Source organism: Nuphar pumila, chromosome 1 (assembly GCF_984573655.1).
Source record: "Nuphar pumila chromosome 1, dmNupPumi1.hap1.1, whole genome shotgun sequence".
NCBI classification, from domain to species: Eukaryota; Viridiplantae; Streptophyta; class Magnoliopsida; order Nymphaeales; family Nymphaeaceae; genus Nuphar; species Nuphar pumila.
In genome coordinates, this window is record NC_143249.1 from 22,944,756 (window position 1) to 22,972,681 (window position 27,926).

General features: G+C 38.3%; 1 protein-coding gene across 2 annotated transcripts; it reads right to left on the reverse strand.

Annotated features, from left to right (window-relative positions):
- Positions 1-22,469: 22,469 nt before the first annotated feature.
- Positions 22,470-27,527, reverse strand: LOC149848328 (NAC domain-containing protein 17-like). 2 transcript variants are annotated; one of them, XM_090011133.1, is made up of 7 exons: positions 27,467-27,527; positions 25,897-26,433; positions 25,415-25,692; positions 24,290-24,694; positions 23,795-24,202; positions 23,574-23,691; positions 22,470-23,219 (listed from the first exon to the last, which is right to left on the reverse strand). In XM_090011133.1, exons 2-7 carry the CDS (start codon positions 26,051-26,053, stop codon positions 22,801-22,803), a joined length of 1,785 nt encoding a protein of 594 aa, XP_089867259.1. In that variant the 5' UTR covers positions 26,054-26,433; positions 27,467-27,527; the 3' UTR covers positions 22,470-22,800. The 2 variants fall into 2 exon arrangements, with proteins under 2 accessions (XP_089867259.1, XP_089867267.1); XM_090011141.1 differs by lacking the exon at positions 22,470-23,219 and adding an exon at positions 23,223-23,345.
- Between the last annotated feature and the right edge of the window lie 399 nt (positions 27,528-27,926).

The following is a 27,926-nucleotide window of genomic DNA, read 5'->3' on the forward strand; positions in this document are numbered from 1 at the left end:
AGTCTAGATGCAGTTGGCTCATCGAGGGAGACTGTAATATGCATTTTTCTATCTTATGTCTTCCAAGAACATGCAGCGCAAACATATTCTATGGTTACAAAAGGATGATGGATCCAACATTACAGATTGAGCATCGATATTCAAAGTAGCATCTGAATATTTTGGCCAACTATTTTCTAAGGATATCATTGATCCTACGTATTTTGAGGGCCCATCCAACTCGTGCATAAGCCTAGAAGAAAATGCTTCTCTTTTGGCCCCTATAACTGACTCGAAAGTGACTTATGTTGTTTTCAGTCTTGATGGTGACAACGCTCTAGGTCCAGATGGGTTCTAGGTAAATTCTTTACCTCCTTTTGGTCTATCATCTCCTTTGATGTTTGTGTGGTTGTAAAAGATTTTTTCTCTAAAGGAAAATTGTTGTCTAGTGTTAAAACTACTCATATTGTTCTTATCTCTAAGGAGGAAGGAGTTTATACCATGTCCAATTATATGATCATTACAAAAATCATGGTCAACTGCATGTCTTCCCTTCTCCAACGTATCATCTCGCACAATCAGAGGGCTTTTCTCAAGGGTCGATCTATCCAAGATAGTATTCTGGTAGCTCATGAGTTGATTGACTCTATATCTTATAGTAAGGCCTCATTCATTATGTTTAAAATATTTGGCCAAGGCTTATGAGCGGGTTGATTGGGATGTTCTGGCAAATTCTTTGATAAAATTTGATTTTGCTAATTCTTGGATTCATTGCATCATGAGTTGTATTTTCAATACTAAGTTTGTTGTTGTGATAAACGGCGAACCTGGGCTAGAATTCAACAATAGTAGGGGTATACATCAAGGTAATACCTTATCCCCCTTCTTGTTTTTTATTGTCATGGAAAGGCTCAGTAGAAGATTGCAACTTACTGAAAGCTAAAAGGTTATCTGTCCTGCTTCGGTGAAGGGATTTAGTTGGAGTCACTTTCTCTTTGTGGAGTTCAAATAATTTTTTGCATTCTTTGAACTCCTTTTGTTTTGCAGAAGTCCATGAAGACAAGGTTGCATCGTCATCTGGATCATCATATCCTTCAACAATGAACTCCCATAGATCTTGAGATATAAACAAGGTCTTTATTTGGAGACTCCAAGATTCATAGCTTTCACCATCAAATATTGGTACCTGATTTTGAGAAAAGTTGAAGCTGGAGTTGTTGGAGCTTGATGCCATAGCACTGTCGAAAATATGTCCTTCTCTAGCAACACTCTGATACCAAAATTTGTTGGAGCAGCAGAAGTGTTGAGGATCTCTAACTTGAGAGAATACTATTTGAGAAGAAAATATGATAAAACAAGTGGACTTTTATTTTAAAAATAAAGAACTTAATGGTTTTTTGAGGAGAGGAAGGAGGCAACAGTGAAGGAACTTTTTACTTCATTTTTATTTCAAACTCCATGCCTCAAACATTAGCATCTACCCCTTTATATAGGCTATAGATGGGGTGGAATTAAATGCTTAGAAATATGAAATTCCTTCTTACAAAACATTTTTATATCTTCAAGATTCATAGGGAAGCTCAAAGAGCATTTCTACAATATTCAAGATTTTTGGGAAAGCTCAAGGAGCATTCCTACTTTCTAAGCATTTCTTTAATATTCAAGATTTTTTTGAGAAGCTAAAAAGACATTCCAGAATTACAAATTACAATTTTAACAGAATTTTAGCTGTCGCCTTAGAAATATGATTTTTGCAAGAGTGCATGTCTCCCAATGCCAACTTCTTCCATTCCTTTAGCATACACCGAGTAGTCGCCAATTTAGATACAGGCCTGAACATAGGACAACCATGGACCCATGTCGCCCATGCTTGTTGAACTACCTCATGACAACTAGGCAAAGTCGCCCAACATGCAAAATACTTGAAAGGTCTGGGCATGGATTGTCGACTATTAATTGCCAACATGAGAGCATTATGATCTGACACGGATTTGGGAAGAGCAGTCATGGATGATTTTGAAAATTTAAATAACCATTGGTCATTGATGAAGCACCGGTCAATCTTGTTGGCGCAAAAATTAGGTCCCAATTGCTTATTGTTCTAGGTATAGCGACAAGCCAGATCCTCAATTTCCATAAAATCCGAGCCATAAATAAATTCATTAAAATCTGCTACTCCGACATGATAACATGATGAGCCAAATCGTTCGGAAAGAGAGTACGTGACATTCCAATCACCCATAAGAATCCAAGGAGGCTCGATTTGTTGAGCCGAGAGTGTTTGCCATAGTTGCTACCTCTCTAGATAACTATTATACATGTATACCTCTATAACCAGTAACACATCCAAATAGTCGTCTACCAAAATAGATATCACCTAATCGGAATTTCACATTACCTCCACTTGCACCCTCGTTCGATGCCATAAGCACAACATACGACTCGAAGGTTCTGCGCTCGAATTACCTATGATTTCATATTGTGGGCTCGGATGACAGGTAGAGTCTCCACATAAATTTTAGTTTCCAATAAAAATACTATATTTGAAGACTGAAGGCAAAGAAATTCAGCAATGTGTTGTTGCGCCCATGCCTGCCCGGGACCTCAGATGTTCCAACTAAGGATTTTCACGATTGGAAACATCTCCAGAGATATTCAAAGTCTCTGAGGAGACTTTTTCACCATTTCTGGAAATATCATTGAATTATTCAGAGGTTCGCTGAAACAAAGATTCATGTTGCAACCTAGAGAAGAAACAGAAAGCTGTGGCGTAGACGAGCATCTACGTTGGAGCCATTTCTTTGAAGGTTGTATGCGATGGGTAAGAAAAACCAACCTTATGGTGCCTTGGAGGTTTCGTCAGAGCTCTCACAGTGTTGTCATCCTCCTGCCTCATCCCCTCTAGCATAACGTGTGTGTTATCAGAACTGACGACATGCGCGAACTGAAAGGTTGTTCCTTGCTGGCCCTCAAGCAAGACTCCCAACGATAGTTGAGTTTCGAATTTGTTGGTGGACGATACAGCTACCACTTTCTTTGTGGGACTCTCCAAAGATTGTCCCTCCACATTAACTGACGTGGAATCAATAGGAGTAGGCTCTGCGAATTGTGTAGTCAACTTTTTTTAAATTGTTGGATTCTTTATAATCATTTTCCTTCGACATTGCTAAGAGTGATTGGTGGACCCACAATCTGATCCAAATGGGATTTTATGTTCATAGACTATTTCATGTTCAAAGGATCACCTATTGAAGATAGCGATTTTAATGGAGGCCTTGGGCACAAAATCAAGAGGCACTGCAATGCAGACGCACTCAAAATCACACCTCTCCATGGAGGTTACCTTGAAGATATGTGGCAATCCCTTCAAACACATCGCTTGTCAACACTCGACCAAAAGGCCAGGAAGGTGGATCCACAACGGAACCTTGTTAAAGGTCTGCAATTTAAGTTCCATACCAGGTTTTCATTGATGAGCAACAAGGGTATGACCTGCTACCATTCAAGGCCCACCGTGAAGTACATGGGTCATTTCTTTCAGACTATTCGACTAAATCATGAAGAGTCCATAAAAGACTCTCCATACATGTGTACATTTGACTGTACACATGTACATTTTATTTTATCAGATAATCTCCTTATTCTGGTTATCGATAAACTCCTCCTGATATCGAGTATCAAGATAACGATTAGGCCTGTTATCGATATCTATGCCCCATCGATACTCAAGGAAAAGAAAACGCTATTACTTGATATATCAATAATCTTGTTATCGATAATCAAGGAATAACGTCAAATGTACACTGATTTCTATTACTTGATATATCAATAATCTTGTTATCGATAATCAAGGAATATCATCAAATGTACACTGGTTAGATTATCGATAAGCAAGGCACAACAAAAAATGCATTGAATGGTTAGGCCTAAGGTCGGTTGTAACTTTTTAATTTTAGTTGTGTAATATATAATGTACATTATGCTGCAAATTAATTGAGTTCAATAATTCAATAACATTTTTTTCATATTCTCGATTTTATTTTCCTACATGGTATCAGAGCACTCAGGCGACACCTCGGCATGATGGATAGTGAAATTGAGAGCGCTTCAAGTAAGAATCCTGAAGAAATGGAGAGCCCATTTTTCCACCACCACTCAGACAACCCTAGAATGGTGCTAGTATCGCAACCATTAACCGATGATAATTATACCAGATGGTGTTGTGCCATGACCATGGCACTATCTGCGAAAAACAAGTTTGGGTTTGAAGATGCATTCATCGCAAAACTGATTTCTCCTGCAAAATCTGTTGCTGCTTGAAAACGGTGCAACAACACGGTACTGCCATGGCTACTCAACTCGTTGCATCTGGATCTATCCTCAAGCATTATCTACGTTGAAACTGCTATTAAAGTATGGGCCAAACTTTGCGAGCGATTCTCTCAATCGAATGCCCTACACATAGGGGTGGCAATCGGGTCGGGTCGGTGGGTTGGTGGGTCAGAATACCTCAACACGAACATGACCCATTTATTAAACGGGTCGGATGTGGTAAACACGAACATGACCCATTTATTAAAAGGGTAACTCAGCATGACACAGTTAACCCGTTTAATAAACGGGTCGGGTCGACACGACACGATAACATGACATAGTGTCCCATTTATTAAACGGGTCAACCCGATAACATAGACACGATAACCGACCCGAGTAACCCGAATAAAACAATTAGAAAAAAAAAACACATATTATACTTTTTTTCTGCAAATCTCAATATGGAATTGTACTACCAACATTAATATAAAACATCAACATAAAGTCATAAACATAAAAACAACATCAACGTAATTGTCTTACAAGTTACAACCATACTACAAACATATCCACCAAGTTGTCTTACAATCATCAAGATAAACATAAATAATTAAATGGGTTGACCTGCCTGCCTAACCCGTTTATTAAACGGGTCAAACGGGTTGGAGGGTTGACATACCCCTAACACGAACACGACCCGTTTAATAAACGGGTTAGGCGGGTCGACTCGTTTATGACACGAATCCGTTTAAGCCAAACCCTAACCCGTCTAAGAAGCGGGTTGGCGGGTCGGGTCAGATTTTGCCACCCTTACCTACACATATATCAAATTCAACAAGAAATCATAAATCTCAAGCAGATGCAAACCTCTGTGGCAACCTATTATACAAAAAATGAAGGATCTGTGGGACATGCTTTCCACATATATGACTAATCCACCATGTACATGCGGAACCACGAAGGCCATTCATGAACAACAAAACCAGGAAAGACTTATGCAATTTCTAATGGGATTAAATGAGAGCTATAGTGCCATAAGGAGCCAATTGCTCTTGATGACGCCATTGCCAAACATACCTAAAGCCTTCGCACTACTTGTACAAGAAGAGAAACAACATGATCTTAAGGTCACAACTAATCAAGAACTAGTGGCGGCAATTGCAAACATATTTAATGCTCAAATCAACACAGATCCCAATAAAAATTGGCAAAATCATGTTCGTCCAAAATGTGATCATTGCAAAAAACTCGGCCATGTGAAGACCAAATGCTTTCACTTACACGGATTTCTTAATCGACCTGGTACACCCTCCAATGCTCATCAATGGAGTCAGGCCAATGCCAATCTTGCAATTTTCGAAGGCAACAAGTCAATGTCAGTCCAAAGCCCCCAACGACTTACCTAGGAACAACTTGACCAAATACTAGCTGAAATAAATTTAGGTAATGCCAAACCAACATCTACAACCAACCTAACAGGTAATTTTGATGTCTCTCTTGTTTGTTCCACAATGCTCAAAAATTGGATCATAGACACGGGTGTGACAAATCGTATTACTAATTCCTTGTCAAATCTAATGCTTCCAAAGTCCATCATTTTTTCCTCCTATTGGATTGCCAAACAGATCTTCTACACATGCGACTCACATGGGTAGCGTCCGATTGACACCAATTTTTCTTCTCTCAAATATCCTTTTTGTCTCAGAATTCAAATTTAATCTTCTTTCTGTTAGAAAATTGATGCAAGATCTGAAATATAACATTTTCTTTTATCACGATCATTGTATTTTTAGGACCATATCTCAAAGAGGAATATTGGAGTGGGTGAGCGGTATGATAGACTTTATGTTTTTGAGATCAGTGATAATTTTTTCTTGAATAGTTCATCCTTTGATTTCAATATCTGACACTTAAGACTTGGACACTTTTCAAATACTGGATTGCAAACTCTTATAATGTTAATAAATTACATGGTTGTACTCCTCACAATCATTGTGATGTCTGTCATATGGCCAAACAAACTCGTCTTCCTTTACCTAGTGGGTCGATTTTCTCATCAAAACCTTTTCAATTTATTCATTGCAACATATGGGGAGGATATCAAACCACCTTGTTATCCGAAGCACAATATTTTTTGATCATAGTGGACGACTATTCGAGAACCACATGGGTCCACCTTATGCGGTACAAATAAGAAGCCATAGTCTAGATCAATAATTTATTTTTACTCGTTAAAAATCAATTCAACAACAAGATTTTGAGTCTTAGATCTAACAATGGAACTGAATTTTTCTCAAATAACATATAAATTTTTTTAAAGGAAAAGGGTGTTGAACACCAACATAGTTGCTTTGCAACCCCCTAACAAAACAGCGTAGTCGAGTGCAAGCACAAAAATCTTCTCAATGTTGCTAGAGCCTTGAGATTTCAAACCTATTTGCCCATTAAATTTTGGGGAGAATGCATTTCAATAGCTGTATATATTATTAATCGCATTTCCTCCAAACCGTTAATGGGCAAAACCCCTTACGAGTTACTTCATGGGAAGAACCCTGTTTATGATCATTTTCGTATTTTTTGATGTTTGTGCTATGCTCACAACATGCATCACTCTCATAAGTTTGATAATCGTGAATGCAAAGGACTTTTCATAGGGTATCCATATGGTCAAGTTGGTTATTGTGTATATGATCTTGAAACAAAAAAGATTTTTATTAGTGGGGATGTAAAGTTTTATGAAAACATGTTTTCCTTTCAAGATCATAACAACCCGGATAAAGAGGAAAGGCGTATCCTACTTATCTCCATATTCAAGCCTCAGTCTTATGCGATTCAAGAACCTAATGATATCCAAGTCAATGAGATTCCTAGTCCCAATCATCTTGATTCAAATTCTAAATCTACCAATTATAGAGCCATTGAACCAACTCAAGTTCATCTCCGAAGATCCAAAAGAACCCATCAACCACCATCGCATCTCAAAGACTATAGTTGTTACACGGTTGCTCCCATACTCCAATTGATCGACACAAGAGAGGAGGTCCACACCACGGATCATGAGTTGTCTAAAGTCATAAGTTATGATCACTTTTCCAAGGGACACTGCGTCTTCTTAAATGACATTTCCCAACACTCAGAACCCAAAACATGTTCCCATGTCATGAAGTTCCAGCATTGACGCGATACTATGACCTCAAAGATTAAGGCATTAGAAGAGAACAACACTTGGTCAATTATGGATCTATCCATGGACAAATACCCCGTTGGTTGCAAATGGGTGTATAAAATTAAATATCACTCTGATGGCTCCATTGAAAGGTATAAAGCTCAAGATCATAAAGTTTGCAGGTTGCATAAATTATTGTACTGACTCAAACAATCTTCTAGAAATTGGTTTGCCAAACTCTCACAATATATACTTTAAGAAGGATTCACCCAATCTAAGGCTGATTATTCATTTTTTTCAGAGGCTACTAATGCAGACACACATTTTTGTTCTAGTTTATGTAGATGATATCATCATTGTAGGAGATGATATTACATACATCGAGCAACTTAAATCTCACATCAATCAATAATTCTGATTGAAGGACCTTGGACGACTAAAATATTTTCTCGACATTGAAGTTGCGAGATCTAAAAATGATATTTTTTTATCTCAACAAAAATATACTTTTGATATCCTGCAGAACATGGGTTACCTTGGAGCCAAGCCAAGTCAATTCCTCATGAAACCACATACCAAACTCAGTAATAAAGATAGAGATTTGTTGGAAGGTCCAAGGCCGTATAGGTGCCTAGTAGGTCGGTTGTTATATTTTACTATAACTTGACCTGATATCATTTTTGCGGTCAATATTGTAAGTCAGTTCAACAGTCAACCACGATAGACTCATATGGACGCTGCCATGCAGATCCTTCGATATATCAAGGGTTCGCCAGAATAAGAAATTCTAATGTCATCCACCAACAAGATTCAAGTAGTTGGTTGCTATTATTCAGATTGGGCCTCCTACCCAATTACTCATAGATCCACATCTAGTTATTGCATCATGATTGGGGACAACCCTGTTTCTTGGAAGACTAAAAAGTTGTCTACCATGTCACGGTCATCGGTTGAAGCCGAATATTGATCTATGGCCCTAGCATGTTGTGAACTCACATGTATCAAGTACCTGTTGTTGGATTTCAGCATTGATCACCCTCAAGCCATGATGATACATTGTGATAACCAAGCAACACTTCACAATGTTGCCAATCCAGTTTATCACGAACGCACCAAACACATCGAGATTGATTGCCATCTCGTGCGGGAGAAAATTCAAAGTGGTCTCATTCGAATGCGATTTGTTCCCATGCATTCCCAATGTGCAGACCTTTTCACCAATGCGCTCAACACTGATCATTTTACTCGCCTCAAAACCAAGTTGGGCGTTCTCAATCCGCATGCTCCAACTTGAGGGGGAGTAAAAGACTCTCGATACATGTGTACATTTGACTGTACACATGTACATTTTATTTTATGAGATAATCTCCTTATTCTGGCTATCGATAAACTCCTTATCCTTTTATCGAGTATCAAGATAACAATTAGGCTTGTTATCGATATCTATGCCCCATCGATACTCAAAGAAAATAAAACACTATTACTTGATATATCAATAATCTTGTTATCGATAATCAAGGAATAACGTCAAATGTACACGGGTTGTTATTACTTGATATATCGATAATCTTGTTATCGATAATTAAGGAATAGAATATATAATGTACAACACGCTGCAAATTAATTGAGTTCAACAATTCAATAACATTCTTTTTAATTTTCCTTTAAAAAACTCTCGATACACATGTACATTTGACTGTACATGTGTACATTTTATTTTATCAGATAATCTCCTTATTCTGGTTATCCATAAATTCCTTATCCTGTTAGCGAGTTAGGCCTGTTATCGATATCTATGCCCCATCGATACTCAAGGAAAAGAAAACGTTATTACTTGATATATCGATAATCTTGTTATCGATAATCAAGGAATAACATCAAATGTACACTGGTTGCTATTACTTGATATATCGATAATCAAAGAATAGCGTTAAATGGCAAGGCACAACGCAAAATATTTTGAATGGTTAGGCTTAAGGTCGTTTGTAACTTTTTAATTTTAGTTGTGTAATATATAGTGTACTGCAAATTAATTTAGTTCAATAATTCAATAACATTCTTTTCATATTCTCGATTTTATTTTTCCTACCGTCCATGACTCAAGGATGATAACTTCCTGAAAGCTGCAAATTTTCATAGTTTCTGCAACTCCTGAAATGCATATTGAGGCTCCAGATGCTTTCGGTATTTGCCACCAGAAAATCCTGCCATGAGAGTTCAAGAGAAAGGAACCATCATTTCATCATGACGTTCTGTGGAAATCTCCAGCCGCATCTTGTATCCATGCAAAACCGTTCGTGGCAGTTCCTACCGTCATCGCGCCTTCCACAACTCTCGCCCATGACAGACCCTTCGAAGACGGGTTGGCCGTCTCAGGGCTATGAGATGTGTCATGTTTCTCGTCTCCAGCCGGTTGAGAACAAGGGAAAGGGCAGGAGCGAATGAACTATGGTGCACATTCCACTACTGCATCATTACATGATGACAAGGAAAAATTAAGAAGCGAGAAAGTGACATTACGATGATGGTACCATAAAGAGAGTAGATTCATAATCATTTGAGGCCGGAAGCGCATGGTTTTGCCGGCCATGAATCATGATGATGATACTTTATAGATTTAAAGAATACATTATTTGAGGAAAGAAGCACACTTGATTTATTTAGATCTAAGCTTCAAAAGCAAAATCCAAGGATCTTGTTAGCATATACTATTTATTATTTTCATGTGTTAAAGTTGACTAAAATACAATATTTTATGTCATTTTTAGATTGAGCCTTTTGGCTCTACAAGTCTTGTTTCTTTATTCTTGTCTATTTAGAGCTAAAATTTAAGTCACTTTGCAATCTTTCATGTCACTTCTAACAGCGTCCTTTCAACTCTTCATTGGTCTTCTTCTTTTTCCCAACTTTTTTTACTTATATTATATCAACCTTTCTTATAGGTACCATGGAAGGCCTTAGTGCAACATGTTCAAACCATGACTTATTTTATCTTTTATAGGTCTGACTCATGAGTGCATTCTAATAAATCCATTTTTACTTTTATCTTTTATTATATCTTCCAACATCCATCTTAACATACACATTTCTGCAACACGCGCATATGAGCCATTATTTTCATGAATTGTGGGCCATGAATTTTTACTGTCTCAAAAATAAAATCTTATGGTGCATTAGACATAATAAAACCTTCTAATCTAATAGAGAAATTATGTTAATCACATCTGCATGGTTAAATTTACTGTGGCTAGATCACTACCATATTCTCTCTCTCTCTCTCACACACACACAATATATATATATATATATATATAGCATATGGTACCCTCGTGAGTAAGAAATTCTGTAGTTGTAACTCATAGTGAAAGGTTCAATATATATATATATATATATATATATATATATATATATATATATATATATATATATATATATATATATATATATATATATATATATATATATATATATATATATATATATATATAGCATATGGTACCCTCGTGAGTAAGAAATTCTGTAGTTGTAACTCATAGTGAAAGGTTCAAATCTAACCCGAGGGATGTGTTTAGGATGGTCAAAATAGTAGGAATTGACTCTTGAAACACTACAAGAAAAATGCTAATTAGCGACGGATATTTGCGACGAAAAAAATCCATCGCAAAGTAGCGACGGATTAGCGAAAGAAAACTATTTGTCGCTAACATTTGAAATATTTGCAAACGTAGCGACGGAAATATTTCCCTCGCTAAATCCGTCGCTACTTAGCAATGAATTAGCGACAAAAATTTTTTGTCGCCAAAACACTACAAAAAATACTAATTAGCGACGGATTTAGCGAGGGAATTTTTCTGTCGCTAATCCGTCGCTATTTAGCGACGGAAAAATTCCCTCGCTAAATCCGTCGCTAATTTTCGATTTAAACCATCCCGCCTGAGGCGCGAAATTTTCCCTCCCTCCTTCCCCCCCGTTTGATTTAAATCGCCCTTCCTCTGACGATGCGCAGCAACCCTCCGAGCGTCCTCCTCCTCCCGCTACCTCTCCCTTGCGCCGTCCTCCTCCTCCTCCCGGCGGTGCCCCTCGCCGGTCTCCACTGCCCGTCCTACCTCTCCCTCGCCTGAGGCCCTCCGAGCGCGACTGGCGTCGGCCCCCGAACCGTCCTCCTCCTCCTCCCGGCGGTGCCCCTCGCCGGTCTCCATCGCCCGTCCTGCCTCTCCCTCACCTGAGGCCTTCCGATCGTGATTGGCGTTGGCCCCCGGACCGTCCTCCTCCTCCCGCTACCTCTCCCCCGCGTCGTCCTCTTCCTCCCGGCGGTGCCCCTCGCCGGTCTCCTCCTCCTCACGCTACCTCTCCCCCGTGCCATCCTCCTCCTCCCGGCGGTGTCCCTCGCCGGTCTCCTCCTCCTCACGCTACCTCTCCCCTGTGCCATCCTCCTCCTCCCGGCGGTGTCCCTCGCCGGTCTCCACCGCCCGTCCTGCCGCTTCCTCGCCTGAGGTCGTCCGCCGTGATTGGCTCGCTGCGGAAGAGCATCTCGACGCCGGAACCCGCCTGTGCAAAAAAAATTGTTTCCTGCCGGAGAACACGCCGGCAGAGAGCAATTTTTTTTAAATTTTTTTTAAAAAATTTAACGACGGATTAGCGACGGAAATTATCCATCGCTAATTTAAAATAGCGAAGGACTCGCGATGGATCATGTTCGTCGCTAATCCGTCGCAAATTAGCGACGACAGTAGCGACGGATAAGTTCTGTCACTACTTAGCGTCGAAAAATTCGCGATGAAAGTTATTCATCGCTAATCCGACGCTAATCCGTCGCTAAACCGTTTAGCGACGAATTAGCGTCGGATTAGCGACGGATTTAGGTTGTCGCTAATCCACAGGTTTCTTGTAGTGAAAGTTGAATTGTATTTTTTTCACCTAAAGATGCCAGGGTTAAAAATTTGGTACATTATAGGCCATTGGTTTTTCAACCACTAAAAAATTACATGTAATAACATGATCCAAGTCACCAAATTCTACTAACCGAAACATGTAGATCACATATGGAGGGTCAGCAAAAAATATTAAAATTTTAAAAATATTGCAGCTTTTTACCATGGGGTTCCTTACCCATATATATATATATATATATATATATATATATATATATATATATATATATATATATATATATATATATATATATATATATATATCGGATCAGGTCAAGAGTGCTTTGATGTCGTTCATCTTGGTAATGAATGACACTCATCAAAGCAATATGGACAGTCCTTTGCAAGCTCATTCATTTTAAACCCATCCGATGATGGCCATCGAGAGAATGAAGGGTACCGAAAAAAATGCAGGGCCCCATCCAAGAGATGGGCATCCAATCTATGATGGTCTGAATTCCGCTCATCTTAAGATTAACAGCATCCAAGGGACCCCTAACAGTAACACAGTCACCCCCTAGGTCTGCATTTGGATTAGTATACATGATGACCTTCATGATTAGTATCCAGGCATCCCATTGAAAAAGATTCAACGAGGGTAGATTTATCATGGGATTCGAGTATGGTAAAGTATCAAGTAATTTAACCGTTTATCCAAATGCAGACCTAGTAATGTTTGGTTAAGTGAGATTTGGTTATGCATATATCCAAATGAACTCAATTCCTTCACCTCCCTATTTGTTTTTCTCTTCATTTAAAGGAACCCGTTTGAAAGCTCAGATTGGAAACCCCATGGGGGGTTGGCCTAGTGGGGTGGGGCCTTGGCTGCTAGAGGTTCGATTCTCATATGCTTTGCCCCTCTGCGCAAGCCAATGAGTAGCATAGGCCCCGGGGGCAGGGGTCCTAGCCTCAGAGTTTTACGCTGCCGGCACGATGACCATGTATGGCAGGTTGGGCCAGCACGACCAGGTCTTCGTGCCTGGTGCACTTTCTTCGGGTTATAAATTCATAAAAGAAAGCCCAGCTATTTCCTTTTTGATCAACATCAAGCATCTTATGCTATCACATAGAGTTCTAATCTATATTACACAAGAACAATCTCTATCCTTAATTAGACTTAGATCCTTACTGGACCTTAGGATCTAAACGGATCCGAACCTGACTCAACCATACAGAAATAGACAATGGGCCCAAGTGCAATAAAAGACCCGAACTAAAAATCCAAAACGCCAAAAAATCTAAAAATAAGGAAAATAAGCCCAGTGGACGTGTGCTAACACCGACATCCCTCCAAGCCTTTGATTTGGAACTGGATCTTAATTGTTAGCCTTCAGACGAATCTGAATTCCACATGCACAGTGAAACCCAACTACCTATGTGATTTTAAAGCATACATCTGGTGACCAATAATTTTCATGAATCTTAGTGTAGCTGCCGTGAATGACACTGCTCACCACTCAAATAAATCAAATTGAGCCGGATATGGGTTGGTTCATGCTTGATCCCATACCAGGTCTAACTTTTGAAGTGTGTATCGAGTTAAGGATCCGGGACCACCTAGATCAGCACAGTAGAGTCCTAGATCCAGTTATTATACTATGGTATGGGATCTACTGAAAATGGGTAAAAACTGTTCCATTATTTTTCATGTGAAGGAGGTAAAACGGGTTTGTTAAAACCCAAATCCAACCATACACTACAAGAAACCTGTAGATTAGCGACGACCTAAATCCGTCGCTAATCCGTCACTAAACAACTTAGCGACAAATATCTTTCATTGCGATTTTTTCGACGCTAACTCGTGATGGAATATATTTGTCGCCCATTCCGTCGCTATGTAGCGACAGACTGTATCTGTCGCCAGTTTCGTCGCTAAGTTGCGATAGAATAACGAATGCCAACATTCGTCGCAAGGTCGTCGTTACTATACGGCGACTTTGGTTTGACGACGGATTTATAGTCGTCGCTAATCCGTCGCTACATTCAATGCTAGTATTAATTAGCGACGGATATATCAATCGCTAATCCGTCGCAAACAAGGAAAATAAAAAAAATATTTGAAAATTAAATATTGAAAACAAATTTCTCGTGATACAATTTATATTTCCTGTACAATTTATATTTCCTTTGAATAAAAAACAAAGTACACATCAAAATATATATAAAAGAAAACTAAAACAATTAATCGATCCACTTTAAAATTTGCAAGTTCTAATTATTTACAATTCAACATTTATATTTTTGAAACAAAAAGAAGGTAAAACAAATTCAACACATGAATCTAATCATCGCCAAGATTTTGTGCGTCCTCTTGTTCATTGTCTTGATCTGTCCCTTCAACTCCACTACGCTGATTATCGCCAACAACCTACATAAGAAAAGAAAGGTCAGTATTGATAAACAAAATATATTGAAATAAATTATACTCTATATGTGATTCTATCATTCTCATATGTGTTTTAAGGCAGTAAAAAAACTGTATATGTGATTCTATCATGCTCATATGTATTCTAAGGCAGTAAAAAAACTGTATATGTGATTGTATCATGCTCATATGTGTTCTCAAGGCAGTAAAAAAAACTTATATGTGATTCAATCATGCACATATGTGCTCTAAGGCAGTAAAAAAATGTATATGTGATTCTACCATACTCATATGTGTTCTAAGGCAGGCAAAAAAACTTTATATGTAATTCAATCATGCTCATATGTGTTCTAAAGACAGTAAAAAAACTGTTTTTGTGATTCTATCATGCTCATATGTGTTCTTAAGGTAGTAAAAAAAACTTATATGTGATTCAATTATGCTCATATGTGCTCTAAGGCGGTCAAAAAAACTGTATATGTGATTCTATCATGCTCATATGTGCTCTAAGGCAATCAAAAAACTTTATATGTGATTCTATCATGCTCATATGTGTTTTAAGGCAGACAAAAAACTATATATGTGATTATATCATGCTCATATGTGTTTTAAGGCAGTAAAAAAAACTCTATATGTGATTCTACCATGCTCATATGTGTTCTAAGGCAATAAAAAAACTTTATATGTGATTCTATCATGCTCATATGTGTTCTAAGGCAGGCAAAAAACTGTATATGTGATTATATCATGTTCATATGTGTTGTAAGGCAGTCAAAAAAATTGTATATATGATTCTATCATGCTCATATGTGCTCTAAGGCAGTAAAAAAACTTTATATGTGATTCTATCATACTCATATGTGTTCTAAGGCAAACAAAAACTATATATGTGATTATATCATGCTCATATGTATTCTAAGGCAGTCAAAAAAACTCTATATGTGATTCTATCATGCTCATATGTGCTCTAAGGCAATAAAAAAAACTGTATATGTGATTCTATCATGCTCATATGTGTTCTAAGGCAGGCAAAAAACTATTTTTATGATTCTATCATGCTCATATGCGTTCAAAGGAAGTAAAAAAACTATATATGTGATTCTACCATGCTCATATGTGCTCTAAGGCAGTCAAAAAACTGTATATGTGATTCTATCATGCTCATATGTGTTTTAAGGGAGGCAAAAAACTTATATGTGATTATATCATGCTCATATGTGCTCTAAGGTAGTAAAAAAAATTGTATATGTGATTCTATCATGCTCATATATGCTCTAAGGCAGTCAAAAAACTGCATATGTGATTTTATCATGCTCATATATGCTCTAAGGCAGTCAAAAAAGTATATATGTGATTCTATCATGCTCATATGTGTTCTAAGGCAGTAAAAAAAATGTATATGTGATTCTACCATGCTCATATGTGTTCAAAGGCAGTTAAAAAACTTTATATGTGATTCAATCATGCTCATATGTATTCTAAAGGCAGTAAAAAAATTGTTTTTATGATTCTATCATGCTCATATGTGTTCAAAGGAAGTAAAATAACTGTATATGTGATTCTATCATGCTCATATGTGTTCTAAGGCAGTAAAAAAACTGTATATGTGATTCTATCGTGCTCATATGTATTCAAAGGCAGTAAAAATATTATATAAAAGGTCAGTATTGATAAACAAAATATACTGAAATAAATTATATCCAATGCACCTAAGTTGAGGCAATCAAAGTTATATGAAATCTAACGACATGCAATATATCACATGAAACTTTCATACCTGAGAGACACCTGCAATCGAAGTTTCCCTGTTCTGTAAAAACTGTTAAACTCATCTTGGAGAACGTCAACAATTGTTTCATGGAAGTAGTCACACATTGTGTCCTTAACGATCTGACGTACATCATCACAAAAAAAATAGGATGCTTGGAGCTGATGTCGAAGGGAGAAGCCTGTGAGCCGTGACTGGAGGAAGCAACGACTGGTGAGATATTCATATTACTCCCAAACCTGAACACATGACCCTTTTTGGGTTCACCTGCTGCAGTCACCCATGCTGCAGGATCAAATGATGGATGCTGAGTAGAGTCATCGTCATATCGCTCTACCATCTGTTGCTCATATGCCTCCTACAAAATAATGTTTACAATATGCATTAATAATTAAGAATTACAATATTTATGATAACTTGTATATTACAATGATTATTAATACAATAAATACATACCATTGTCGTTCTCACATTCTCTGATACGAACTCTCTCTTGGTCTTACGTTTATGTGTTTCAACAAACACATACTTGTATGGCACAATGTCTCCTTTTTCTGCTTCCTGCGAAGTGAAATGATAAAAGATTTTGTTAACAGGTTTGCAACAATACTTATAAAATTGACAATATATATATTGATGAGTTACCATTTTCTTCAGGTGGATCCCAAAAGTCCTAGATCCACCTGTGTGTAGATGGGCTTCGAGCATTTTTGCTCGATTTTGTGTAGCATTCGCTGAGCGGTTTCGAAATGCATCCCCTGCCCACTTGTCGCACATTCCCTCCCAATAATCTCTCCTGACAGTAATAGGGTCATGACTCTTCCACTGTAGTGGATCATCTATTTCGCCAAATGTTTTTTTTGCTGCAGTCTTCATATTGTGCAACATGTTTGCAAATCGATTGACAGTCACCTTCTGCCACACCTTCCTTGCATCATTTTCCTCCATCGTAGTCGCGAAGCGATTCGAAGCCTATATATATTGTCAGAAAGTTAGTAGACATGACTATAACAAAAAATTAAATATGAAACACAATAACTATGACAAACAACTGCATACCGTGAATGAGGACCATAATTTGTCTATCACCTCTTTTGGATACTCTTTCCATTGAGCGACCGGTCCTGGTAGATGTTGAAGTAGTGAATTCCTAATATTGCGTACTGCTTCTTGTGGCTCAAACCCCGTGCTACACAGGAATTGGTACACAATAAATATCAATATACAATATTTATAAGATATGTAATAAGTGAAAATAAAATACTTAGGGTCGATTATCGATATACACTATTCGAATGAGTCTTCTTGTGCCACACTGAGAAGACTCTGCATCATGTGTTTGCTCCTGACTTGTATGATCAACTGGTGTAGGTAGATCATGTACAAGCGAAACATCATCTGTAAAAAAATATGTTAGAAATTCTCAGAATGTGCATTTCAACTAATCAAGCATCCAATTAGTTAAATGATATACCTATCAAAGGTGTCCGTGAAGATGAAGGCTGAGCCTGACTACAATTGGATGAATGACCACTGTAAGCTCCACGAACCATATTCTAACAAATAAAAAATGTCATGCAATACATTCAAATTGTTTCAAATCATTCACATCAATGCAATACATTTCAATACATTCAAATAATTTAAATCAAGTATTATAATACATTCAGAATCAATCTCAAAACCTTGATTTTAAATTGAGAATCAAGACTCAATCTTTAAATAGAACTTTAAAGATTTTGAAAAATAAATGATAAACTTGATTTGAAGCTTGAGTTTTGAAATTAGAAGATGAATAAGGAATTTCAAAGTTAAATTGAACTTTGAAACTTGATCTGAAATGCTAAATTGAATTTGAAATTGGAAATGAAAATGAATTTGAATTTTTTCAAAGTTAAATTGAACTTTGAAGTTGGGTTGGATTGAATTTGGAATATAGGAGTGAATTTGAATTTTCAAAGTCAAATGGGACCTTAAAATTGAATTTTAAATGAGATAGAAAGATGAATTGAAATAAAAATTGAAGATTGATTTGAGAAATGAAGAAGATATTTGAAAATATTCTAAAAAATCACATAGATTTTGAAAAAGAATTTTGAAAATATGATGTAATTCTATCCTAGATGATGAATGAATTAAAAGAATTTAAAATTGGATTTTGAAAAGTGTATTTCATTCTTTAAATGAATTGAAATAACATTAAAGATATAATATATTTCTGACTATGATCATAAAATATATTATATAATAATTGTATTTAAATTCAAGTGAAGAATAAAACATATTTTGGTGCCTTTATAGGGTTTAAAATGAAATTAACTCTCAATATATCCTGACTGTGACCATTGATATATGTTTTGAGTTAATTTTAAGTTAAACTCTGATAAAGAGAGAAAATATTTGGAAAATATGATGATTTTTGAAAAGAGATCCAGTGTTATTCCATAAAAGATGAAAATCCTAAGTTTTGTTCACACCTTGACTATGACCATTGATGTAAATCATCAACTTAGGATTTAATCACCTTTTATTAGAATGGTGCACATGTCATTCGTGTTTCCATTCGTGAAATTTTTGGAATAAAGAAGAAAAATGGTATGAAACAAGCATTTCTAAAAAAGTATACATACTCATACATTTTATTCTAGGACTGAAATGTAAAGAATTCTCATTAGATTTAAAATGACAGAATCTTAATCTAGAAAGAAAACTTGATACATTATATCTTTCCTGCAAAACAAGGTTAGCATAAGGCAAAACACAAAATATGAAAAAGGAAAGCTAATGGACTATTTTGGAACTAGAATGTATGTTATATGTGCTCATGGAAACGTAAATATAATGTAATATGCAGGGCATCCAATGATATGAGGTAAAATGTCAAATGAGATGCTATGCAAAATGCGAAATGGGAGAGCACTATAGTGGCTATGCAGATGCATCATTATTGTGAAACTATGTAGTGCAGGGAAGGTGAAGCCTAAATGTAATAGCTAATGACACACTAATGTTGTATGCAAGAACGCAAGCGAATGGTGGTGACAAGATATTACTATGAAGAGATGACTATATGTAGCCTATCAGTGCCAAAGATTAACAAAAGTGATGCTCAGCCAATTAGGATAACTCAGAAACTATAGCCAAGACATCCAATATTAGCTCAACAAATCCTAATTTTACCGCAAATAAGAAACATGAACAAGGTATTCAATTCTCATGGCACCTACCTTTCTAGTCTGTTGAGGTAGCAAGTGGGCCACCAGAAAAGGCAATATGATGTCGACTTTATTTGTTCTGGTTCACACCAGAATCAGTTTAGTGTAGGGAAGGGAATCTAAAAGGGTATGGATCCATTACCCGACCAATACATGAGGCATTTTGGCTCAAGCTTATAATGATGAGGGTGTTTGATTAATAAGACAATAGCCTTCATATGTTAACATCCACAGAGAAATAAGTGAATGGCGTCAAATCAGCCACGGGGCTCTATCGCATGCAAGATGATGAAATGAAACAACTGCTAGAAAGCAAAATATTACGTAGGTATTGCTAAACTAAAACATCATACATTGCATACAGAGAATGTAATGAAATGTGAGCATAGAAAATTAATGGGCTTACCTGAAAATCAGAACACTGGATGCAGTGATGCAATGCGTATGTAATAAAAATGAAAGATGCAGATGAGAGAAGGGGAATGATGCGACGAAGTACGAATCTGAATGAAAATGCAGGTATATGAACCATAACAGTCAATACACAGAAACAGAGACGTGACTAAAAGAAGAAATAAAGAGGCAAAATGTAATGCAAAGACAATACTAACAGAAAATGAAAATGAATAGGCATAGGAATACGATGCAATATCTAGATGCAAAAGGCTAAATTATATAAATGTGCGATCATGGCTGAAGATATCCAAATGAAAATAACATGGCTGGTGATATTAATGCCAACAAAATGGAAATGAGCAGAATGAGGCGATTGAAGTGAACATCATACAACAGCAAACGAGAACTCAAAAAATAAGAAAGAAGAGTGCTAAATGAGATGCTACATTTGGCTTACCATTGCAGAGAAGCATACAAAATTGTAATAAAAAAAAAGAACAAATATTGAGCATCAAACCGTAGAGAATAAAACAACGAGGCAAGGGGGTCGCCCCTCTACCGGAAAAAAAAAATGCGGCAGGGGGTCGCCCCCCTGCCGGAAAAAACAAACGAGGCAGGGTGGCGGCCCCCTGTCGGAAAAGCAGGGGGCGACCCCATGCCCGAATAAAACATTGAGGCAGAGGGGTCGCCCCCCCCTGCCGAAAAAAAAAGTGGCAGGGGGGCGACCCCCTGCCAAAAAATCTAGGGGGGGCGACCCCCTGCCCAAAGAAAACAACGAGGCAGGGGTCGCCCCCCTACCAGAACAAACAAACGAAGCAGAGGGGGCGACCCCCTGCCGAAAAGCAGGGGGCGACCCCCTGCCCGAATAAAACTACACGGCAGGGGGTCGCCCCCCTACCGGAACAAACAAAACGCGGCAGGGGGTCGCCCCCCTGTCGGAAAAAACAAACGAGGCAGGGGGGCGACCCCACTGCCGGAAAAGCAGGGGGGCGACCCCCTGCCCGAATAAAACAACGAGGCAGGTGGGTCACCCCCCCTGCCGAAAAAAAAAGTGGCAGGGGGGCACCCCCCTGCCCGAATAAAACAATGAGGCATGGGGTCACCCCCCTTGCCGAAAAAAATAAACGAGGCAGGGGGCGACCCCCTGCTGGAAAAAATAAAAGGGGCAGCCCCCCCCTGCCAGAAAAAAAGGGATTTACCTGAGAGACGTTGAGCGACGGGCAAGAGAGTGCGTCGGGCGGCGGAGGAGTGCGTCAGGCGGGCGAGAGACAAAACAGAAAAGAGAAAAAAGAGCGCTGATTAGGGATTTACGAAAAAATTAGCGACAGATTTGGCGACGGCCTAATTCCGTCACAACACCATCATAAATTTACATGACCAGTTAGCGACAGACGATTTTAGTCACTAACGCCGTCGCTACGTAGCGACGAAAAAACTTTATTCGGCAAATCCGTCGCTAACCGTCGCGTGTGTTGCAACTTAGCGATAGATTAGTTTCTCACACTAATCCGCCACAACGTTGCGATGGAAAAAATCCATCGCGAATATCCGTCGCTAATTGACAATTTTCTTGTAGTGATATCTGACCAATTACAAGTTATATTTGACAATCATACCATATTTATTCACGATCAAACCCAGATTTGAATATAGAGTTATATGCTACCAGGATCTGATAATATGGGTCAGATCTGACTTGAAGCCCAATTGGAACTCTAACATATCAGCATCCCTAATCGAGAAGGTCCCAGTTCAAGAACACTGAATATCAATGTTGCCAGAAATCGAATTGAATCGAATGGGCTCCAAATTGATTCAATTCAGGGACCAATCAGGCCATACTTAAAAATCATCCGAATCAACCTTGAGTCTGCAGAATCGAGCTGATTTGGCCCAATTCAAGTTGAATCGGGGTTGAATCAGCCTTTTTTATTTTTGTAATTTTTAGATTTTTTTATTTTGTATGTTTTTTTTATTTAAAAAAAAATTAAATCGGCCAATTCAACCCAATTCAAATTCGAGGCTGAATCGGCCGATCTCTGTGAAAATCGATTTTGGTTCACAACCTACATTTGACAACATTGCAGCATATGCAAGAAACAAGTAGGATCCCTTTCTTTTAAGCATAATACCCTAAACTTGAGTCAAACCATCTCTCTCTCTCTCTCTCTCTCTCTCTCTCTCTCTCACACACACACACACACACACACACATTAGTTCTCACAGCAATGAGATGTAAGTACAGGTATGAACAAGTAAGCATGAATGAAGGATCCATAATACCATTGGATTCATGTCACAATCAGATCTAAGTACAGGCATGAACATGCAAGTATGAATAAAGAATCCATAGTATTATTGTATTAATGCCATTGAATATACAGCACATGTAGGTACCAAACAGATATAAATAACACACTAACAAGAATTCACATAGACATCAATAACACAACATAAGGAGATCCCAAATAGATACCAGCTCCACCATAAACTAACAGGACTTCAAGCTGACTGTCAGGCAGAGCCAGCGCAGCTAGGTCTCTCTGATCCTGGGAGCGGTTTTCTTCATGTAAATATCAAAAAAAAAAAAGACGATCTGGACATCAGAGGAACCAACCTTATCTAACATAAAACCTCCTGAACGGTATGGATATCAGAACCAGCCACTAAGCAAGGATTAGCTTCCACACACACCTGAAGAATTTGAAGCCAAGTACAAGAAGCAAAATCCACATTATCACAGATACAGAACTCAACAAAAACACAAACAAGACCCCCCTCCATGACATGCCAGTTCCTACTTTCCTCAGGCATTTAGCAGGCTGCTTGCCTTTTGCCATATCACAGCAACGGATACACAGTGAACTTCCTTCCACACCCATATGATTGATCATCGCAGTTGAGGCGTTTATAAAACTGTGGGATGAAACATTATCCTTGATTTTTCCCTCTTTAGGAAGAAGTGGATACTCGGCAGCAGAGGCGGGACGAGCAGGAAAATAATCTAATAGACTTTCAAGTTTTGAAAGAGACCCCCCACCATTAGATGGATTATTAACACCATCCCCATTGTCGTGCCCTTCACCTGGATGAAACATGATAAGGATGACAAACTAATGAATGAATGTAACATGAGTGGTCTAACAGAACCAGCAGAACCTGCTCCTCTGCCTTCACATTAAACCAGAGGTCGCAGAACATCTTGCTGAGGCTACATAGGAACAAGCTGATAGATTAAGAAAAAATTTAAGGTGAAGAAAGAAGAGAAAAACAAAAAATGGAAAAAACACTAGTCATAGCCTATCTTGGTAGGCAATAAGAAGTCAAGAACAAAATATTACAGGATTGGAAGTAATAACTAGGATGGTACAAAATGTTTATACAGAAGGACGAGAAAATTCTCCAATTCATAAATGACACCCATGGTTGTGAACCATACCCGCTGTAGTAGTCCATGTAGGAGTGCTTCCCTTTTCTGCTACCACATGATATGGTGATGCTGATGGGTCTTGGATAACTACCTGATGTCCTTCTGGGTGTGTCGCAGCACAACCAGCCTGAAAGAAATGAAACTGGAGCATTAGAAAGAGGCATGAGAACACAAACAAAACAGAAGGAAAAAGAAATGTACAGAGTAAGGAAAAGGATAACATATCATACCTCTGCAACCTGATCTTTGAACAAATAATTGCTATTCGAAACAGAACATAACATGTTTTGTGCCTGTGCAGGCATAATTGCACTATTCATATTAGCAGAGGAAATAACAGAGGCCTGTGGGATATCAAATGCACAAGAAGGGTCACTGGAGTTTATAAGCATGGAAGAATCCACATCCATGGGGTACTGGAGATCTTTCAGTTCTATAAATGAATCTTCCACAATTAACGGATCAAACCGATGAAGCAACTCAGATTCATCTTTCAGACCACTCAAAAAATCAAAAATGTCAATTGCTCGAATGTCCCCCAGATTCACCTGATTGGTGATGTCTTCCAAGCCAACATAAATATCTGAAGCATCGAGGTGTGTTTCTCCCAAAGAACTTCCCACGGGGTTATTCAAAATCTACAAGTAAAATATCTGTAAGACTTCTCAAATTGTGTATGAAAAGACATCATCAATTAATTTCAAGCATTAAGCTACCAGATTTACCTCGTCACCATCATTGTTGTTTTCTTTGGAAGAGGACTGGCCGTCGCGATTGTCAGATACAATCAAATGTTCACCCTCGGCAGCGAGTTCCAGCAGCATTTTGTCAATATCATCATATTCAGTGGATGGATTTTCTTGGGAAGCAGATTGCTCCCCAGAAGCAAAGGAGGAACCATGTCCAGGTGCACATTGTAGAGAGAAGTTCACCTCAGTCATGGAAGAGGAAGTTGGATTTTCAACAACCTCAGTTGATGGAATGTTGTAATTGTTGGAGGACTGCAGTTCAGTCAAATTTTCCACAAATTCTTCACTCCATTCTTCCTCTTTGAAAGGGGCTCCATATTGTTCACCGTTTCTGGGTCCCGGGCCACTCTTTTCAAAAATCCTGCAGAGCACAAAAGCATCCTGGAGCATAAACTAATCTGAATTAGTTTTTTCTAGAAACCGGTATCTTCTTTCTGCTGTCAAAAATGCATATCATCCAGCCATCACATAAGCAGAAAGTTAGTCTTGTGGTCAGCAATATGGAGCAACATTTTCCCTTGATGACTTCATTAACACTCTAACATAGTGTGCGAGAATAAGTTCATATGAAGCAAGCTAGTGCTGTAAATTGACGGCCACAAGAATAAATTTCAGGCTATGTGACAGCTGGGAGGCATATTTATCATATCTATGGCTGGATGAGGAAGATCAATAGAGCCACGCTATCTTAGGTGAGAGACCTCTTGTTTGAATCCCATTAGGGATTATCCAGCAGCTTGTCAGAAGCGGGGGGAGGTATTAAGTAGATCTGTGTCAAAGTGTTCAAACTTCAATTCATTATCTCAAAGCCTAAACCTCATAGAAATGATAGGGTGTGATTGGATATGCATACTAGATTCTTTTTTCCTTTTTCCTTTTTTTAATGAACTGGTCACTGGTCATGGCTAACCCCAACTCGAACATGGAAAGGATTTCATAACAAGTATATTTTCTAACAAATAAGAGGAATAAACCTATAAAATGTCATGGCAGATGTCAGATAACGTATATATCACCGATGAGGTACCTAGCAATATAGTAAGTATAATAAATCTGTGAGGGTTCGTTGTGGACATGAAACAGATGAAAGAAGAAAATTACCTGTGAAACCTTAGAGCCAGCCATATTCTTATCTTCAAGCCTGTATTCATGCATGACCCAGTTGGTCCTATCACCATGAGGAGCCCTTCCAATGTGAAAAACTAAGGTCTTTTTCATTCCCACCACTCGAGAGTTATTACAAATAGGCCTATCCTTCCCAGTGGTTTTCCAGTACCCAATTTCAGTTGCCCGGTTTGTTCTTGAACCGTTGGCGTGTTTCCTATCTCGTGAGCAGTAGAAATACCACTGAAGGTCTCTGCTATGAAGGCAAGATTTCCCTGCACCATTTACCAAAAAATGTATCAATTAATGACTGCAGGATTACAACCAGAAACGCCAAAACTAACAAGTACCACACATGTATTGATGTTGGAAGAAAAGCAAATCAACAAATTTTGAAGAGTACAGATAACCACAGAAACGGACCACACAAAGAAACAATAACTGCAGCAAGAAGATAAGGGTCTGATCAAGGACATTACCTGGGAGATCCCAGGGATCAAACTTGTAGATATCCAGCTCTGAAATAACATCAGGTTGAATCTGTCTCCCACAGATCTTCCTTTTTAAGTAGAAACAGACCAACTCTACATCTGTTGGATGAAATCGAAACCCTGGAAGGAATGCTAATTTCGCCATTAAGAATTAAAACACCCTTCTCTTGTAACTCAATCCAATGCTTATGTACAGACCTCTGGCACCAAAATTTTTCTGTCTTCACTAAATTTATGCTAATGAACATAAATCATGACAGTTTAACCACATAACTGCCTATCCTGTCTAAAGTTGTCACCAACATTATTGTGTTGAAATGTCAGATTGTTAGATTTCAAGAAACAGATCATCAGCAAGTCGCATTAAGTGCAAAATGATTTGGAGGCCACCATCTGTCAAGTCCAATGCTATGACGAGCAGTGCTCCCGCACCACCAACGACGACCTCGGTAGGACAAGCGGCAGCTACATCTCAGACAGAGCCATTGATACTCCTCATTGGGACTTATAGACATTGACAAACAGCTGTTCACAAGACAATACAATAGATCAAAAAACAAAGTTTCCCATGTAATTCTATACTAATGTTAGTATAAAGTTGGTGACGGTAAAAGAAAGCACGAAGAGAGGCCATCATCATCCAGGAAACAAACTGAAGATCCAACAAAGAGAAAATAGAAGGGGCCGAATAGAAATGCAGATGGATTCAATCGCGTTCAAATAGAAATGCAGAGTTTCACCCCCGAAACGCTTCAATAGTATTTGCTGCTAATGCTAAGCTCTTGTGTAAAGAATAGCTAGATGTTCCGGTAAATAAACCAAGAAAACAATCACCAATAAACCCCAACAGCATACAAGCAATACATAAATGCGCATAAACACCTCAACTCCAGTACTTAATAAAGGAGATAACAGAACCCCCAAATCAGGAAACAACCCACCCAAATCAAACAAGATTAATGAGGACGGGAAGAAAAAGTCCAACCAATAAATCAGTCATAAACCAACAATGACCCCTTAAACAAAATCAATTAGAATAAAAACCTTCTGACACTTCCATGAACGCTCCATTACATTTTCACCAACCAAAAAGAGAACAGAAAGAACAGAATTGAACCCTAGAAATGCTCCGAAGACCATCGCCATTGGACATTTACATTACATGAATGCTTCCCCACATTGACATCAACCAAGAAGAGGACACAAGAACAAAATTGAACACGAAAAAAGCTCATGAATGCATCTCCAATGAACTTTTCAATCAAAGGGAGAGAACAAACGAGCGAAATGGAACCCCAGAAATGCTCCGAAAAGCACGCGCGAATCCAATGATGGATTAGATTAGATAAAACCAAGGCTCCAGATCAAAAACTGATGCGTTCTAAACAAAAAGAAACAGAAAACCGAAAAAAAAACAAAAAATCAATTTCATAAACCCTAATATCGATGAATTTGGACTACCATTGAGATGTTCTCAAAAGAGGAAAATACTCAAGCAAGCGAACCCTTGAGATGCTCCAAAAGCAGACAAGAGAAAAAAAAAAACTACAACACGTACACTCCGAAGAAGCAGCGAGAGAGCGAGAGCCTGACGAAGGCAGAGAAGCGTTACACTCTCCCTAGATATCGCCCTTTTATAGAGAGTCTTAAGAGTAGACGAGAGGGAGAGGGATGCTGGCTTCCGTTATTTTGACGCGTTCTCAAGAGTAAGCAGAAGCTTGCCTCGCACTCTTCCGCTCTCTATTGGCTCGCCTCTCTTTTTCACTGGATGCGTTTGGAAGCAAGAAAAAATTGTATAAAAAATAATACCTATGAAAAGTTTTGATACGATAACTTTTTAAGATGAAATTTTTTCTCTTTTTGTATAACATGAAAAAATAGAGTGAAAAAACATAAGAAAAATATGAAAAAGAAACGTATGTCTATTAAAGTCACCGCACCCAAGAGAAAATGATGTCTACCACACCAAAGAGAGAGGGAGAGCGAGAGATATGGGTGGATTAGAGTCACTAGACTCG

Excerpts from the sequence above, each read along its gene's own strand:
- LOC149848328 (XM_090011133.1), bottom strand. The coding sequence starts at position 26,053 with ATGGCGAAATTAGCATTCCTTCCAGGGTTTCGATTTCATCCAACAGAT. Across the intron at positions 23,692-23,794 it reads TCAAAGATCAGGTTGCAGAG|GCTGGTTGTGCTGCGACACA; the intron begins GTATGATATGTT and ends CATTTCTTTCAG. Across the intron at positions 23,220-23,573 it reads TACATGGACTACTACAGCGG|GTGAAGGGCACGACAATGGG; the intron begins GTATGGTTCACA and ends TGTTTCATCCAG.